This window comes from Chenopodium album, chromosome 1, assembly GCF_948465745.1.
Source record: "Chenopodium album chromosome 1, dcCheAlbu1.1, whole genome shotgun sequence".
NCBI classification, from domain to species: Eukaryota; Viridiplantae; Streptophyta; class Magnoliopsida; order Caryophyllales; family Amaranthaceae; genus Chenopodium; species Chenopodium album.
Window position 1 is genome coordinate 1835930 of NC_137834.1, and position 18956 is coordinate 1854885.

At 33.1% G+C, this 18956-nt stretch overlaps 1 protein-coding gene across 2 annotated transcripts; it reads left to right on the forward strand.

Moving 5' to 3' along the window:
- Positions 1-1698: 1698 nt before the first annotated feature.
- LOC145639638 (sucrose transport protein SUC3-like) lies at positions 1699-14973 on the forward strand. 2 transcript variants are annotated; one of them, XM_081690929.1, is made up of 14 exons: positions 1699-2089; positions 3147-3212; positions 6351-6449; positions 6536-6600; positions 6689-6773; positions 6851-6884; positions 7007-7106; positions 7759-7834; positions 11100-11414; positions 12018-12161; positions 12329-12562; positions 12675-12738; positions 12823-12866; positions 14263-14973. In XM_081690929.1, the coding sequence occupies exons 1-14, from the start codon at positions 1829-1831 to the stop codon at positions 14428-14430; spliced, it is 1755 nt and encodes a 584-aa protein (XP_081547055.1). In that variant the 5' UTR covers positions 1699-1828; the 3' UTR covers positions 14431-14973. The 2 variants fall into 2 exon arrangements, with proteins under 2 accessions (XP_081547055.1, XP_081547065.1); XM_081690939.1 differs by having other exon boundaries at positions 12823-12883; positions 14263-14317.
- The last annotated feature ends 3983 nt before the right edge of the window (positions 14974-18956 follow it).

Genomic DNA, 18956 nt, shown 5'->3' on the forward strand with positions numbered 1-18956 from the left:
GTCCTTTTAGTGGTTTGCTTTGTTTATTACTCCCTCCATTTTTAAATACTTGCTTCATTTCTATTTTTTTATCTATTCATTCGTCCTACTTTGACTAATGTTTGTGATTTATACATAAGTAAAAATATAGTTTTGTGGGTACTTGTTGAAATCGTCCCGGTGAATAGATTATTAATTTTCAATTGTTAGAATTTATACTTATTCATGATTAAAGATATTATTAATCAAATATTAGCATCGACATTCGTGCCAAAGAGAAATGAAGCAAGTATTTAAAAACGGATGGAGTAGTACTCACTGTCCAAAAAAAAAAAAAAAAAAAACTATTACTCGTAGTTTGATGAACCTATAATTAGGCTTTCATGTGTGGGAGTACTTTGTATAAGTGAACCAAACTTTGAATACGACTATACGAGTAAGACATGTTTAGTTCGCGTTTTTTTATCGCTATATATCTTTAATATTGTAAAAAAAAAAAATTATAAAAATTACATATTACTCCGTAATAAAAGATTATTAAGAATCCAACATGACCCGATTTGACATTATGTTTACTAATTTGATTTGATATATTTATCTAATTTGACTAAATTTTGATTTTATATGTACGATAATCTAATATATATAAATAAAGTAAGCATTTTTGGAGAGCATTGGGAGCGCCACATAAGAAAAGGTATATTTTCGACCAATTAAAAATTAGATTTCTATTTTATTTTAGAATTAAAAAAATCACTCGCCGCCTAAACAAAAGTGACGAATGAAATTTTAAATTTTTGCCACGTAGGTAAAAACGACGAATAGTAATTTATTAGGATTTTAATTATTTAAGAACACTAAATTTTATCATTTTTATTTGTTACAAAACTAAAAATTATCTTTAGATATTAGGATTTATATTATTTAAAAAACTTATCATTTGATGTTAATGGCTTTATGTAAATATCTGATGATATGATATTTTCATACAAAATTTTAAAACTTATAATGCAAAAAAAAAAAAAAAAAAATTAAGAGATCACAAAAAAAATATTTATATACAAAATGTATATGAAAATTCGTGCATCGCACGCCACATAAGCAAAAGTAATATTTTGACCAATGAAAAATTAGATTTATATATTAATTTTTAGAATTTAAATTTTCAGTCGCCATTTAAGAAAAAATTAACAAATAGAAATTAAAAAATATATTTTGATTTAATGATTTTATTTAACTATCCGATGAATGAGATAATATTTATTTCAATTTATAAATTCAAGTTCTATATATGTAAAATTTGAATAAGAATAATTTAAAACTTAATAAAATATTTAACCTTAAATTAATGTTAAAATAATAGAATAGAAAATAACAACAAAAAATATTAAGAAATTATAAAAAAAAATATACAAAATGAAATATTTAAAAACCGTGCATCGCACGGGCTTACATCTAGTTAATAAAGAAAATAAGCCCTAAGTCTGAAAACTTGAAACTCTAAAGATGAACCCCGCCTTGCCCTTTCCGACCTCCCGACCTCTCTCGATTGGATGGTTGGGACCTCTAGTCCTTATACTCGAAAAGGGTGGCTTAACAAACGAAAGCCAGCAAACTTTCACCCTACTCAAACACACGCATTTTTTTTATTTTTAGAAATTCAAGTTACACCATCGTATCGTATTTCTAACATTTTTGGTCCAAAAAAAGAACACCAAAGTCAATCTCCCAAACACTTTACTTGTCAACGAATCTTTCTCCTCTTAGATCTGCAATCCAATCTCCCAAATTCATGACATTCATCTGAATCCAATCGATTCGCTGAGTCTAACGAGTCAGTGACTCAGCTATGGCGGACATCTCCGATTCAGTGGTATCGATCCGAGTCCCCTATAAACACCTCAAGCAAGCTTCTGAGGTTGAATTGGTTGATTTTGATCGTAATTCTCCTAGGGTTGTTAACGGCGATTCGCCGGAAATTCACCGGCATTCGTCGGATTCGAGATCGGAGAAGAATAGTTTGCTGAAATTGATTCTTAGTTGTACGGTTGCCGCCGGTGTTCAGTTTGGTTGGGCGCTTCAGCTTTCTCTTCTTACTCCTTACATTCAGGTTCGTCTTTTTCTTAATTGTCGTTATTAATTCAATAATTGTGTGTGAATTGATGATTGTTATTAGAGATTGGAATTGTATGATTGTGGAATTAGGGTTAGGGATTGAAATTTCGTGTTTTTGTAGTGAGATTATGGAGTGTTGCACTGTTGCAGTGGATAATTGTAGTTGATTTATGGAATGTTTGATTAGGAGTTGTTACGTGAACAAAGAGGATGTCGCCTTTTTTTAGGGTTTGTGGATGTAATTTCAGAAATTATGATTTGGATTAGGTTATTAAGGAATGAAGTGGTGAAAGTGGAATTGGATCACATGGCTTTGTCAAAAAGGTTGTCTCTTTGTTAGGGTAACATTATGGTTAGACAATTTATTGTTTGGTTGGCCTTCTTATGATGTCGCGTTTTCGGTTTTGTGTTAAGTTTCAAGGAAACAGTATTGAGTAAAAGTATTGGGGCTAGCTGACTGGCTTTCAAAACTAATTGATATGGAGTCATGTGACTGTTGAAAAAATCTAAAAAGTTGTTGTAGCGTTGTAGTGATAAAGTTTATGTTTGAGAGCTTAAACTCAAATTCTAACCCCAAACCAGTTAGTTAAATGGAGTTTTCATGCTAGTTTATTTACTTAGATGGATCAATATGCTAGACCCAAGCCCACTAATTTTATTTCGGGTTTGGGTTTAGTTTTCAAATCTTGTTGTTTTTTTTTGCTAATTTTAGTCTATCATTCAAGGCAATGGTGGGAACAGGGAGATATCCTTCATCATATTAACTCAAGGGAGTGTTTTGGTTGTCGAAATACAAAGAAAAAATAAAGGGAAATTCTTTCATGTTGTCTTTAACCTGATGGCCATTTAAGTAAGAGTCGATTCACACTGGCTAGGGCCTTAGGGGGCGACAATGTGGACTTCCCTGCACCTTTTTAATGGCTTGGTTTGAGTTATTGATTTATAGTATTTTTGCTTCATATTAATTGTTAAGCTTAATATTAGTGCTGTTCTTTATTATTTATCTGCCAAATAATATTAGATTAACGCTGCTGGTTTTACTATCTTTGCAGACTCTTGGAATAGGACATGCATTTTCTTCATTTATTTGGCTTTGTGGCCCTATCACAGGTCTTGTGGTAAGTCCTTGTTTTGTAAGACTTTTCATTGGTTTCTTATCTATCTTCATTTGCCTGCTCCTTTTCTATTTAATGTTGTATTTTCAACCCCCTCTCCCCCCCCCCCCCCCCCCCTGTTAGCTTTCTCCATTATGTTGGTTGTCATAAGAAACTGTATATTTCTTAATCAAACCATTTTCATATATTATTGGCTTAGGCAATAGGCTTGCTCCACTGTGCTGGTTGTCATAAGAAACTGTATCTTTCTTAGGTCTGAGAATATATGTGAAACAAATCTGAAATGCAATGTGGAAGGTAGTCACATACAAGTTACATATGGAGGATTTACTAGTCTTTGTGTCCCCATTGCAAATAAATGGATCAAACTTTAAAAATTTTGACCATAAATTCTCATCAATTAACAACTGATAATATAATCATATAGGATCTTGCAGTGTTTGAATAGCACGCCTAAGGCGCAAGGCGATAGGGGTGAGCACTTATTTTGGTTAGGGCGAAGCGTTTTGGGTTAGGTGTACAAAAAGCGCCCGAGGCGCACTTGAAGCAAACTTCAGCCCATATAGTGTGCCTCTGGCGAACCTGATTCCCTCTCGCTTTCGTGCGCCTTGAGCTTTTTTATACATTGGGATCTTGTTAGATTCATCTCATTATATATTTTATTTATATCATGGTTTTATAATTTTTAGTGTATAGAAATGAAGTTATATACGTTTTAAAACGCATCTTGGAGACCGTGAAAAGTCAAATGGGGCAAAAAAATAGGGACAGAGGGAGTACCTACTAAAGTTGAGGCTTTTCCAACTAATACCTTTTTTCAAAAAAAAGTTGTTAACTAATTGATTAACTAAATAGTGATCTCGTCCAATAGATAGTACTCCATAGCTAACACGCATATTTAACCTCCTTTACATTGATTTCTTTAAGAAGTACTCCCTTTGTCCCTATATTTTTGGCCCATTTGACTTTTCATGATCTTCAAGACGTGTCTTAAAACACGTATATTTTTCGTTTTCATGTGCGTAAAATTATAAAAAATTGATATTAGTAAAATATACAACATGACTATGTTAGCTGATGGGATTTGATAGAAAAGAAAAGAAAGGAAGTGAGTTTTATTATTATTATTTTTTTTTTATTTTCTCATGTTTGATATGATCAATGATATGGGAATTGGTAGGAAAGGAAAGGAAGTGAAAGGAAAGAGTTTTTACAAGAAATTTCACTTTCCTTTCCTCCCAAAATTGGAGGAATTTGAGAGGAAAGAGAAAGATAAAAGATGTTTCCTTTCCCTTCGTTTCCTTACATTTACCAAACATCAGAAAATAAAATCACTTTCTCTTCCTTTCTTTTCTCTTCTTTTCCCTTCTTTTCCTTTCCTTTACTAATATACTTATAGATTTACGGGTATTAATAGTCAAAGTTTTTAAAATTTGAACCACATTTACACAATGGGAAAAAAAAAGGAATAGAGGGAGTATTCTTTTAGCTTAATCTGTCTAACCGAATCATAATGCAAGTGGATTATATAGTTTATTGATGGATTATTACTTTAAAATATATGTTTCATTAGCTGCAATATATAATTAGTAAAATAATTTTGCTCGAATAAAAAAGTAGAATCTACTTAACCTTCCTGAAGCTAACGTCCGCATGAAGGAAGACAACACGAGGACTCATCGCCTTCTGTGAGATTTGCTAACAGAATGGCTTGATTGTTTATTTGAGCAAATGAGAGAGGATCTGGTCAATATACAAGAAAAATCCCGTGAAGAATCTCCCATCCTCACCTAGATTCCCCCCACATCTGTTAGCTATATAGTCAAAAGGTTAGAATGAAGAGCTCCTTAAACTCTTGAAAATGGGGTAAACATATGGCGGTTTGCTAAAATGTAATTCCCATGTATCGTGTAATAAAAACCTGACACATGAGCGTTTTGTAGGTCCGATAAACAGAAAATTTTGGATAATAGTCACAAAATGATTGCTCTCCTTTCCAAACATCCTCCCAAAAAGGATTATGTTGTCTATCCCTATTCTTGAACCTTACCAAAGGAATGAAAAATGTGGGTAATATAATACAAATTATGACATTATTTGACATCAAAAGAATTAAAAAATAAATAAATAAATAAAAGGCAACAAGAAGGCCAAGAACAACCCTTTGAATATGATGATGAATTGATGACTTAACTCCCATTAAAAACTCTTCAAGGAAACCAATCACAATTTTACTAGCTTTATTGTTAAGTAGTGGTGACCTCTTGTATTTTGAAGATCGTGTATAATTTCTTCTTTAAAAGGAGTGTGAGTGAGAGTCAAGCAATAAAATAGTGCTAGAGATTCTCATTCTCTTGAATTGTACTGAGAAATTAAGAAAATGAGGTGCTGAGAAGGGAGAGAGAAATAGATGACATGGGTGAATAGGAGATGAACCAAAGAAAGTGGAGGGTGGCGGCTGCTTGGGAAAAGAATGCATTTATATACTTAGGTTTCTTGTTTCATATTGGTATATGGAGTCAGATGTAACAAAAAAAAACTCAAATCTTCAAATGGGTCCGACTCGGTTCACTCGGGTCAGACCCTACACAAGATCCAAGTCTGATCCACCTCTCATTCAGAGCTGGGCTTTTTTTGGCAGACTCGGATTTGGACTACGGTACTTATTAGCGGATTTGGATTGGATTTTTTCTCTTTTTTTTTTCTTAGGATTGGGTCGGTTCCAAACTAAATTGCCATCCTAGTATGAGGCTAACATGTGCATTTGCATCATACTCTAGTTTTTGTTATTGGGAAACTGAAGTATGGTAGACACAAGATCTTTCTCTCATCATCTATTCACCTAGAGGCACCTTAAAGTTCGTTTTCTTTTTTTAAGCAATCTTAATGTACACCCCAATCATCGATCCTATCTTACTATCAGTCTGCAATACTGCTGTAGATTGTATTGTAGTGATGGAGATGAATAAATTGAGTAGAACTAAGCTTGCTAAAATCTAATAACTACTTTTTTGCCTTGAGTAACGTTGAATACTTGAATTTGGTGCTTAGCTGCATGGATCAGTTTCAGGTTGTGTTCAAAAGAGCTGTGATTTGATATGCATCTTGTCTTTACCAAATTCCAATGCTATCTTGGTTCAGGTTCAACCATGTGTTGGTATCTGGAGTGATAAATGCACTTCTAAATATGGCAGAAGGCGGCCCTTTATTCTTGCTGGATCCCTCATGATATCTGCTGCTGTGAGCACTTGTAGATTTATGTTATTCAAAGAAATCTTTGTGTGATTATTGTTATTTAGCTGCTGAATTTAAGCCTTTTACTTTAGGTCATAATAATAGGCTTTTCTGCAGACATTGGATATTTGTTAGGAGACACCAAGGAGCACTGCAGGTTGCTACTATTTATCGTTGTTTGTTTGCCATAATTTTTTTTCCTTTTCTTTTTCTTTCATAAATCCTTTTTATTCACTCATTGGCAGTACATTCAAAGGTACTCGAACAATGGCAACTATCACATTTGTTGTTGGTTTTTGGATGTTGGATCTTGCTAATAATACTGTGCAGGTTAGCTATCTAACTTGGATCATTAGACTAGTTCTTTCTTCTATGACCTATATGTTACTTAGCATTTTGATTTGCAGGGCCCAGCTCGAGCTCTTTTGGCTGATTTATCAGGTGATTATGTTTTATCTCTTGACAAGTTCACATTAACTTCCTTGTTACTATTGTGATCATGCTCTTTGTGTAGTTTCTTATGTACATCATGATGTTTACTACTAGCGTTCTTGTGATTTTAGGACCTGAACAACGGAATGCTGCAAATGCCGTGTTTGCCTCCTGGATGGCTGTCGGTAACATCTTGGGGTTCTTATCTGGTGCTAGTGGAAATTGGCACAAGTAAGGGTTTTGTTTTTTTGGGATGTTTTTGCAAAATAGGATCAAAATTACTTTAGGCTTGTGAATTTCTTTCTCAGAGATATTTAATGGATCGAAACAACTAATGAATGGCTCATGCCTCATCATTTTAATGGAGTGTCATGAATGCTGCATTTTTAATCGGACTTTTCATTTGTCTAGTTTAACTGTTTGGTTTTGATTGTATTATTTTTCTAAAACTTTGTGAGGAATACTGTTTTTTATATTGACAATGTAAAGTTTAAGACAAAAATACTACCTGTGTTACATGTTTTGTGCAACATTTTTCACTCTCTCTCTCTCTCTCTTTGTGAGATTATAGGTTGTCTTTAAATCAAGGAAGTATCTGTACTATAAGGGAAGCCCTCTTATTGAGAAATTCTTTATTCTTCCATTCCATTTTTTCTTCCCTCATTCCTTCTATTCCTTCGTTTAGAAACAACAAACTTTAGCTTGATTTCATTCAAAAAGTTTTCTTGCTCATTTTGTGTGTGTGGATTTTTGAGAATATCCAATTCCTCTTACTGGTAAATATATGAGGTTCAGATGCCACTGTTGCTTCTCTATTCACATTATATTTACTTTATCTTATATTTATTTTTTATGTTTGTTTTGGTACTTTAATTATGTGCAGGTGGTTCCCTTTTCTGACAAACCGTGCTTGCTGTGAAGCTTGTGGAAATTTGAAAGCAGCATTTCTGATTGCAGTGGTAGGTTATAGTTCTCTTACTTATCTTATTGCTTATTTCTGCACGCTGTTATGTTTTCTCTGTGAATGTCCTTGTACTTTGAATATGTTTTTCCAAGATTAATTCATTATCTATCTTTACTTTTCTTTCTTTCTTTCTTTCTTGCTTTCTTTCTTTTTAATTTTGTTATTGTTGTTGAAATAATCTATCATTATATTCATTATAGCTTATCTTCTTGCATCAAGCTTAATTTAGTGAGCCTGTTCAGTGCCAGTTTTGTTACCTTATCTGCTTGTGTCTGCTGTAAACTTGTAACTTTTTCCTCTATATCCATTTGTCTTTATATTTCCTGTTGGAGAATAATGCATGTATGGGTATGCTGTTAATCACCTATAGAACACTGTTGTTTGCATCATGATATTACTGAGAACTTCTAACTTTCTATTTGCACTGCTTCTTGACAACTCTTGAAGACATGTTGGTTTTTATGTATCAAAATATCTCATGCACTCATGCATAAACCATTCCATTTCCAATTTTTCCTGTGACCTATTTGATTGAGTGAATAAGTAAGGGAGTTTCTTGTTGTTAGCTGCTATCATATTGACATATTGTTACTTTGATTGGCAGTTATTTTGGTGCTATTGTGCTGATTGAATTCTGTTTATGACAATACTTTGTGAAACTGAAACTATTCCAATATATTTGGGGGTAACTTACTGAGGACTAGGTACCCTATCATGATCCTTTTTAAAGCTGTAAGGTTGCTTCTGTAGTTTTAGAACAGATGAACTGAGGAGAGGATAAAAAAAAAAAAAAAAAAAATAATAATAATAATAATAATAATAATAATAAAAAATTAAAAAAAAAAAGAGAGGAAGGTCTAAGCTCCTTCTCCCTGCTGGGACTCTATTGCTGATGCTGAATCGTGAACCACTCAACCACCATGAATCCAAGATCTTCATCGATAATCCTGCATAATTTTTTTGGTTGCACCTATTGCCTTATTATTAACACCCCTGAGGAAAATGGTGTGTTGTTAAGGTTAGATTGTTAGGAGCTTGCTGACATCAATTTGGCAGGCCTTTCTTCACCGTCTCATGTGGGAAACATTATGGAAAAGGAAGAAGGGGTCAAGGATATGTTGAGATTGTGTTTGATAAATGATGCAGGGTATTAAGACAAGTATGGTGATGCTATTTTCTTTTTTATGTTAGTATCTTAATTTGGCTCAGTAGTGGTGAACAGTGGGAAATCAAGCTAATATTATGGTGGTATAATATCGTATTGGAGGTCGTAATGGTTTCTTATAGCCTTATAGGTATTTGAGCTTGTTCCTGGATTTATTGTTTATATTTGACAACAATATATTTGACAACAATAATCCCAATTATACCAGTCTTCTTTGCATTATCCCAATTATGCTTTATCTTATCTTCTCATAACCGTCCAGTGACCTACACTAAACTATTAAGCAGGCAATTAATACATGTGTTACTCAAAATTGACTCCTGAAATCTTATTTATCATATATATCAGCTCCATAAAGTCCATATTACTCCCTTTCTCCTCCCATCTTACCTGTTGATTATGAATAAAAACAAGGGACAAACTGTTACTACTCTCATGCCTGAAATATTCTGAAGTTGAGCCCAACACCTCTAAAGTAGCTACTGCAATTAACTCTTAATGGTTGAACCATTCAATCATATATAATTTTGCCTATGAACTCTATTACAATAAACTCTCCACCTACATCTTTTCTCCTCCCGTAGTCCTGTCTTGTTAGTAATAAATAAAAACAAGGGACAAACCTTTACTACTCTCGTGCTTGAAATGTCCTGGAGTTGAGCCCAACGCCTTTAAATTAGCTACTGCAATCAATTCTTACTGATTAAATCATTGAATCTTATAAAATTTTGCCTATGAATTCTACTGCAATAAACTCTTAACCAGTTAACCTACATCCTTTAGTCGAAATCTTCTTATTCCCTTAAATATGACTAACCTTTTCTAACTCTCTTATAATAAGGTCTCCAGCTCATTTTCCCTGCCATTTTCTAGAATTTGGGTTAATTCTAGGTATATCTCTTTTAGCATTTGCTGGTTGAGATTTGTGAAGCTTGCTATAAACTGTTATGGACGGGAGAGTTTATTTATTTTTTAAAAGAAGAGAGAAAAGGGGGGGGGGGGGGGGGAGGGGGGTCACAACCCACAAGTCCGCAACGCTATAATTTCTTTGTGCCTCTCTTGTATCCCCTTACAATTTCTCTATCCTTTTAGGGTCTTTCATGGTGTTTGTGACTTTGTGTAGTTCTGCAAGCAATCCTCTCTTAAGCAATGGGCCGGAAAGTATGTTTCCTACTGTCTTCTTACTTGAAAGTTGAACCATTGAGATAAACTTCGTTGATTGCACCTCCTTTCTGTGTCTTGATGGTGCTCTTTTCATTTATTAATTTAGAGCGAGGATTTCATCCCTGTTTGTTGCTTATTATGATGTCCTGGAAGATGTACTTTGCTTGTCTGATAGGTCTGACCAAATTCTTGTGGAATTCACGTGACATTAGTTAAAGGTCGCTATTCTATTGTCTCAGATTCATACACAAAAATTTAGTCTTAGTTGGGTAACTAGTCTAACTAGTAACTGCTTATTGAGATTCATTAATTTCTTCATAAAGAAAAGATAGAGGTGTTGAGAAGTATATATGCTTAATTTGTAAACATAAATGAACACATCACTTGAGCTACAATGATGTAGTGGAATCTTCAATTTTTTTCCATTTATTTTGTGACAGCCACGATGCATGATGTAGCACCTGTTGGATACTGCTTCTAGTAGTCTATGGTAACCACTGCAATCGCAACCAACAACTACTTGTAAGATCATATGAATGTTACTCATCCACCAACTTATCAGGAGCTATATAGGTTTTTATTTTTGTTTTTGTTATGCATATATCATGCTTTTGGTTTATCTGTCTCTCTCCCTATCTTTATTCATAACTATTAGAGGAGGGAAGGAGTAAAGAACAGAAAATTAAGAGAGGACAAGAGAGAGAAGAAAAGTTTAGTTAATGTACTCTACTGTTGACATGATTTTGCCTACATATTAAACCTATCTATATCCCTCCAGCTTCCACAAGAATTGAAGGCATTGGCTTTATATTGACAATCAATTTATAGTCCTTATTGGCAAGAATTCTAAGAAAATTGCCAAAGATCTTTTTATATAATTGCTATTCTATGGTATAAGCAGACTCAAAGGTTTCATATGTGATGAATGCAGGTCTTCTTGACGTTATGTACGCTTGTAACTCTTTACTTCGCCGAAGAAGTTCCCCTAGATGCAGATCCATCTCAGAGACTATCAGATTCTGCTCCATTACTAGATGACTCTCAACGACTGTCAACGGAACTTTCTAATTCAAAGCCCCACGATAGTAATTCGCTGCCTTACACTGAGAATGCTGAAAGGAATGAAGAAAATCATGATAAAGGTTTTAATGACGGACCTGGGGCTGTTATGGTGAAGTTGTTGACTAGCTTAAGACATCTACCACCTGCAATGCATTCAGTGCTTATTGTAACAGCTCTCACTTGGGTATGCTTTCCCTACTTTTATATTCCTTTTGTTTTTTTGGGGGCAGAGGGGGAAGTGTTTTGAGACAATTTCTATATTTGATGAGGTTGAGAAAGTGGCCTTGTTAAAAGTATTTCTAGTTCTGTTGGCTGTTGCCACTTGTTTGTCTCTTTTAAAATTTACCTTCTATTTAAAAATAATCAAAGTCAAAAGTCATGTAATATCAAAATACTTGTCGACTTCTTTTGGCAAGTACAGTTACAGATATTTTACTTGTCAAATTCGATTATATATATTTTTTTTTTATCAAATTATACAGAGCAACAAAGAAGACAACAAGTCTCTCAATATTTCATTCTTGAATTGTTCCCTTTTTTATACCCTCCAATCTACATAGCCCTCCATTTAATAATAGTATGGGTCAAAAGTTATTAACACAAACTTTGACAAGTTATTTATCTTTAAATGGCTTTTTAAGTCGTTCTCTTATTTATTTTTGACACTATTTCTCTTTAAATAATTTTCCTGTATAGTAGGTTTAATATGTGAGGGTGAAATAGAATGACATTAATTTACAGTTAATCATAGAGTTCCGCAATAAATATATTCTACTCTGTTATGCAGGTTTCCTGGTTTCCGTTTTTGCTTTTTGATACTGATTGGATGGGAAGAGAAGTCTATCATGGGGATCCTATTGGAAATGCCTCTAAAGTAAAAGTCTACGATCAAGGTGTCAGAGAAGGTGCTGTCGGATTGCTTCTAAATTCAGTAAGAGCTAAACATGTTACATTTGCTCTCTCTGGCTAATGCAGTTTTGTGACATTGATAATTGTTACTGGTGTTTATTCATTGGAAAATAATAATGTTTTGGCCCTTTTTTTTTAACCCCCTTTATTGTGAAAGCTTATAGTTTTGTGTCATTTGCATTTTTGTAGGTTGTCCTTGGTGTTGGCTCTTTTTTAATCGAACCCATGTGCCGGCATCTGGGGACTAAAGTTGTGTGGGCTTTGAGCAATTTTATTGTATTCATCTGCATGGCTAGCATTGCTGTGATCAGTTTTGTTTCTCTCAAAAGTTACTCCCAAGGTGTAGAACATGTGATTGGAGAAAACTCATCAACCAGGATTGCTGCCCTAGTTATATTTGCCATTCTTGGTTTCCCTCTCTCTGTAAGACCAAGTTTTCCTGGAATAATTAAATTTATTTATCATCTTTAAAAGTGATATTTATTTGGCTAATGTTGTATTATAATCTCTCCTATGAATCTCCCCTACATGGCAGATAACTTATAGTGTACCCTATTCTGTCACTGCCTCAGTGACTGCCGATTCTGGAGGTGGTCAAGGTATGTCTAACAGGTTGTCTCTCGTGTTATAATTATTAGCTTTGATGCCTACTTTTTCATTCTGAATTAATTATATTTATGTAGGATTGGCACTTGGAGTTCTGAATCTTGCAATTGTTGTCCCTCAGGTAATTTGCATTGTTTAGTTAGTTTCTCCTTCATTCGAAACTTATCTGGATGGATAGGCTTAGTTTTGCACTAAGCCCTAAAGTAGTTATACTAACTCCCTTTCATAATGCTTATAACATTTACTGTTTGCACAAGAATTAAGGCAAAGGAAAGAATGTAAAAACGGTGGGTGTGCAAGAAAAAGGTAGATATAGTAAAAGAGTGAGGGAAAGAGGGTGGGGTGTAAGAAAAAGGTAAATAAAGTAAGAGAGAGTGGAAGGCGTAAATATTGTGGGGTAAGAGAAGGTAGTAAAAGGGGTTTATTTAATATGGAATAAAGTAGATATGTTTAGCTATGTTACCAGTACCGTGTCGGACCCTCGACACTCGGACGTGGGTAGGACACTTAGACACTTCATTTTAGTTCAAATCATGGAAATTTTTCATAAAATAGCCAAATCGGACATGGGTACCCGAGTCCGAGTAACATAGATGTTAGAACATTATAAAATAAAAATAATAGGGGATATGTTAAAACCGTTAATGAAATGGAGGTAGTATTTGTTTGCACATGTGTGTTAATAAGAGAAATTAGAAATATAATCACCCTTGTTAATTATTGCTTATCCTAATTCTAATCTATGATCACTGAAAATGAATATCATTTTTTGTGTCTACAAACTTGGCTGGAAATTTTATTTTAAGCAATGGCTGATAAGTTTCTCTTCATGGAGAATCACAGGATTTTAAGAAGTGTATATTGCCATCAAGTTTATTTGCATTTATTTGTTAATTACAGCAAAAATAAAGTTTTAGTTTCGCATTTTCATGTTTCCTAATTTTTTGAAATTGTATTTCTATATTTCGGCTTCTCTTTTCGTGCAAACATAGTTTGTAATCATGAAGTATGTGTAACCTTTACAATATATTTTTAAAATTAGTAATTTAATATTGTTAGACTCCAAGGATTTGAGTTATCTTATTAAACTTATCACAGCAAGTTGATCAGACAGTCAAACCTGTGGCAAATAGAGAAATAAAAAGAAACAAATTATAAGAATCAAGTAGCCTGTGTTCAACCTTCCTTCATAAATGTGTTATTATCTACTATTTCAAGCTGACAATTAATGAATAGGAATGGAAAAAAATTTCTTGGCTGTCTTTTACCTTGTTTAGTCTTTTTTTTTTGCTTTCCCCTCCTCCACTCCCCCCCCCCCCCCCCCCCCTCTTCCCCAAGAACACACATACACACACACAATAAAAAATAATAACATATTAAAATAAAATTTAAAAAAGAGCTGCCCTATGGCGCTTTAATCAACAGGTGGGAAAGGCTGCAGGGAGAACAAAGTAATGGAAACAAAGAGGCTGTTATTTTTAGGAGTATATTCTAAACGGATGTCTGCTTGATTGTAGATGATTGTATCACTTGGTGCTGGGCCATGGGATGCCTTATTTGGTGGAGGAAATGTACCTGCATTTGTTTTGGCCTCTTTAGCTGCACTTACAGCTGGTGTTGTTGCAACATTGAAGATGCCTAATATTTCTGGCAGCTTCAAGTCAGCTGGCATGCATGTTGGGTGATAGCGTTTACCTGCAATGAGCCTAACAAACAGAGTATGTGATTATCAGCTGACACAAATGCCAACTATAGGTATAATGCATTGGAGTGATCCCCTTACTCATATGTGCAGCTTATCGTCCTACAGTTATCATCCAACACGATCATTCAATTCATTTTTTAGCCTCGTTTTGGCATTTGTAACTTATAGTTAATACATAGGGCTATCGTTGATAGGAACTTACATTACATACAGGAGGTGAGCTACTGAGCTGTGCTACCCCGTGTAATTTTACCTATAAAAAGGGTTAAGGGCATGTTCTCAACCCACTGATAGGCTAAAAAATATACAATTTTGTAAATGATGTTAAGCTCTATGGTCTTCTAGAGCACTAATTTTGCTGCGTTTTTCACATCCTATAGAATAGCTGCTTGCAATTAGATATTTAGGAGGATGCCTGCTGTGATAGCAAGGTAAATCTGTATTACTTTTTACGCTTTGTACACACTATATGAATCATGGTAACTTTTTGGGCTCTGTAATGTTATGTCTTAATTCTTCTCTTTTTTTTTCTCTTTTTTTTTTTTTTATTTCTTGTTCTTGCATGCTATTCTTGAGAATGTAAATTACGAAATTTGTCTTAAACACTATTCGTACAATGATGTTTAAGAAAAGGTATGGTCTGATCTAGTCTAGAGTTTTCAGGTTAAACTCAATTCTCTTCAGAATAAATTTTAAGTTGATGAATTAAAAAGAAATTAGCCTAAAGATGCATGACCAATTGATATACTTCGTATTATGTCGAGATGAATGTTTGTGAAGGTAACTCAATGACAGTTTTAGCGAGCGATAGATTGTGTTTTGGTGGAATTAAGAATGTATATAGATGGTTTTTTTTTCAACAAAAGTGACATGTACACTCGCCTAACAATGAAGCTACCTAATGGCACAACCCACCCCTCCTTAACACCATATATCATACGTTGTTGCTTATTGTTGTTCACCATCTTCGACTGCCCCTTCCCGATAGCTTAACATGTTCCCGGCTGGCCGGCTTTTGATTAGGTTTCGCCATGTAGTACTCACAACACAACTCTCAGTCCCATCGAGGTACTTTGTACCGAGCTCACTCGCCTACTCCCATAGCTCACCCCCAATGCTAATTTGAGTGCCCCACCGCGATTTGTACCTAGACACATGTATCAATATTGACACAATTCAAAGATAAATCAATTAGAATCCAACACTTTTTATTCATGTTTCATGCTCGTATTATTATGCAGTTATCTTATACTGCATTTTTAATGGTACACTAGTTTGTACTCTGTATGAATTTGTAAATGAAAATCACACGATGCTAAACATGCGCACAGTCAAGTTGATTTACATCTCCTCCGATCTTTAAGTGTTGTCTTACCAATTTCATATTTTATGTTGTCTACGGTCTCATTCTCAATATCCCTTGTTTCTTATCTGGAAATAATAATATTACCGGGGGTCGGAATTCAATGAGAAGTTTATTAAAATGAGTTGAATTTTCTGGAAAATCATAAAGTGTACTAACTTATGTTTTTTTTTTTTTTTTTTCCTTTTCACATTTAGTTCAAAAAATGTGCAGATTTTGTACAAAAATTAAGCACATTAAATCCTTCTCATTTTAAAGAAATTTTCATTTAACCCTAAATCATATTGCCGATATAATAAATTTTAGAAGGATAACTTAGTTCTCACACACATTACTTTTTGTTATATCAAGTTTTTCTCTCGTAAAGTTAAATGTGACTTATGGACAAACAACTAGAGACGTAGAGAGTATTTCAATCGATGTCAAAAGAAATTTGTTTGTAAGTCATAAATTAGTGATCATGTTATATCGAAGAGATATACTCTCCAACAACACATATTATCTCCTCAATTCTTTAAATTAAATTTGGTCTCCTTCCTTAAACTTTGGTGACTAGCTAGCCTTTCATATTAAATCAAATACAATATAAACAAAGAAAAAATAAAAAAGTAGTAGTGGTATAAATATAGGAAATTGAAGAAAGATATGGAAAAAGAAAGAAGGTAGAGTGGTACTATATTAGTATAAACTAGTGGTTGACGAATCACTATCGAAAGAGAGAGGATGACGCTAAGGTTAAGAGGCACATGGGGATCTGTGCTTCTGCTTAGCTAGCTCACCACACTACATCTAGGAGGCCATGTGGATGGGAACATTCACTTCTTTCCCTTTTTTTTTTTTTTTTTTTTTTTTTTTTTTAAATATTAATTTTAAATTTTTATTATTGTAACAAAACTAAAAAAAAAAAAAAAAAAAATGTATTACAAATTACTTCCTTCGTTTCTATTTAGTTGACGCATTTGATTTAGGCACATATATTAATGAGAGGAGAAGAGTGAGAGAGAATGAAAAAAACAAGTGAGGTAGCTTGTAAATACAAGGTAAAAAATTTATCCCAAAAGAAAACGTGTCAACTAAAAAAAACTTTCTAAAAAAAAATACGTGTCAATTAAAAAGAAACGGAGGTAGTATATCCTTTTGATAAGAAACGAAGGTAGAACTCCGTATATTGTAACTAGTGAGAGTGAGGGATAACCGGATAACTCAAATGGTTAGAGTTCTCTTCACGGTTCCACGTGATTCTAATATTGATTTTCATCACTCGCCCTTGTGACTCTCTTAACAATAACATATATATAGTACAACTTAAGAGAACAAAAAACTTTAAAATCAATTATGGTATTTTAAAGTTTAAACTATCAACTTTAAATTGCACATCATTTTACATAATATGAAAACAGAACAAAAAATCATCAAATTAAGAGTGTGTTCTATTGATTTGATTTGAGGTTATCTGAACTTACTTAAACTTATTAAAACTTATTTAGTTGTAATTTGTACTCGGGTAGCCCTTGCTAGAACTTATTTTTTTGGACTAAACTTATTTGAACTTATTATTCATAAAATAAGGTGAACAAAACAAACCCTAAAAGCTGGAACAGTTCATTATAGTTTCCAATTTGTTTTTAAAGTCATATGCATGGTTCATTATACGTAGTATTAAGAATCAAAAATTAGTTGACTTATTAAAATAAATATGGTTATTAAAAAGAGTGAAAATTCTTTTTTCTTATTTTCTATTTTTGGTTTTTAGTTTTCTAAAATACTAAAAATTGAAAATAAAAGACGATAGAACAAGCTCTTAATTAAGTTTTTGGTAGTGACAATAACGTTTGTATTGCACACTATTAATGTACTCTCATTTGATTAACTTTGATAAATTGTATTAATGGCAAGATGTATTCAATTGGATATGATACTTTTTGTTATATGCTTTCAAACTATCAAATATTTGTATAATTGTTTATAAGTCAATAAAAATACTAATAGTATAAGTTGTGTATTAACAAGCGATCTCAACACTAATATGATTTATTGTTTTTTTTTTTTTAACTATTTTTTTTTTTGAGGGGTAACCTTGAGAGTACTTAAGAACATGGTTCCACCCAATTCTTATGGGGTACCCTTACAGCTTCCAACTAATAAAGTCATGTGATGGCACTGAGACTTGCTTTGTCTTTGTTCATTTTTTTTTTTTTTTTTTTTTTTTGGGAAGATATATTTTATTTTTAACTTGTGGGATCCCACTACCCAACCATAACACCCCACCAATAGTAGAAAATAGTGTTTTGTGGGTCCCAAATTTTAAAAATTTTCTCAATTGGATTACACTCTTTTGTTAGACACTGTTTTGGTTTTGATATTCTAAAAAGATACACTTGACAACCACATTTATATCACCCTCTACCATCATGCATTGCATGTATATACATCAAATATTCAAGATCTCCTCTTCCAAATCCATGCATATAAGTATAACTCAAATCTAGCCTATGTTTATATCTGCCTTAAATCTTCTGCTTTTTTCAGAATGTATATAGCCTTACTTGCTCATGATTATGCTACTAGGATAATAATATCACATTTTATAATATTTACATTTCCATATTTGGTAATCATGCCAATCAACAAACTAAATGTAGAAAATTCAAGATGATTTCTTTGTGGTCGAATTTAATACAATTTGAATAAAGAATTTTCGCCTTCAAATCACCCATCCTTTTCATCAGATTTTTTATATTAATATTTGGTTAAGCAAGTCTACACCCCTATTAAGTCTTAATCTCAAATATCAAAGATAAATTAACTAATCAAAATGTTGGAAGATCAAGTTGCTCTTTTTTTGTGCCTATCCTCTTCAGTCTTCATATTATTGGTTTTTAATATACAATAATATTACTATGCTTGATGTTAACTTTTTATTATTATTTTTGGACGCATATAAGTGTATGTTCAATTTTCTTCACAGTAAAACGTACACTATATGTTATACTAAACCCTTAAGTGACATATGAGAATAGTATTATGTCTAATCTTACATCTTTTTTGTTTGTAGGATGAATAACATCACTATTAGCGTGAACTTGTACACTTGTTTACATTTAATATTCAAAAGGCTTAAAATTTAACTAGTTGACACTCAT

What these genes read in the sequence shown, in the direction of transcription:
- LOC145639638 (XM_081690929.1), top strand. Translation starts at nt 1,829, where the DNA reads ATGGCGGACATCTCCGATTCAGTGGTATCGATCCGAGTCCCCTATAAA. An exon ending in TTGCTAATAATACTGTGCAG is followed by an intron (nt 6,774 to 6,850) that starts GTTAGCTATCTA and finishes TTTGATTTGCAG; the next exon opens with GGCCCAGCTCGAGCTCTTTT. An exon ending in CGATTCTGGAGGTGGTCAAG is followed by an intron (nt 12,739 to 12,822) that starts GTATGTCTAACA and finishes ATATTTATGTAG; the next exon opens with GATTGGCACTTGGAGTTCTG.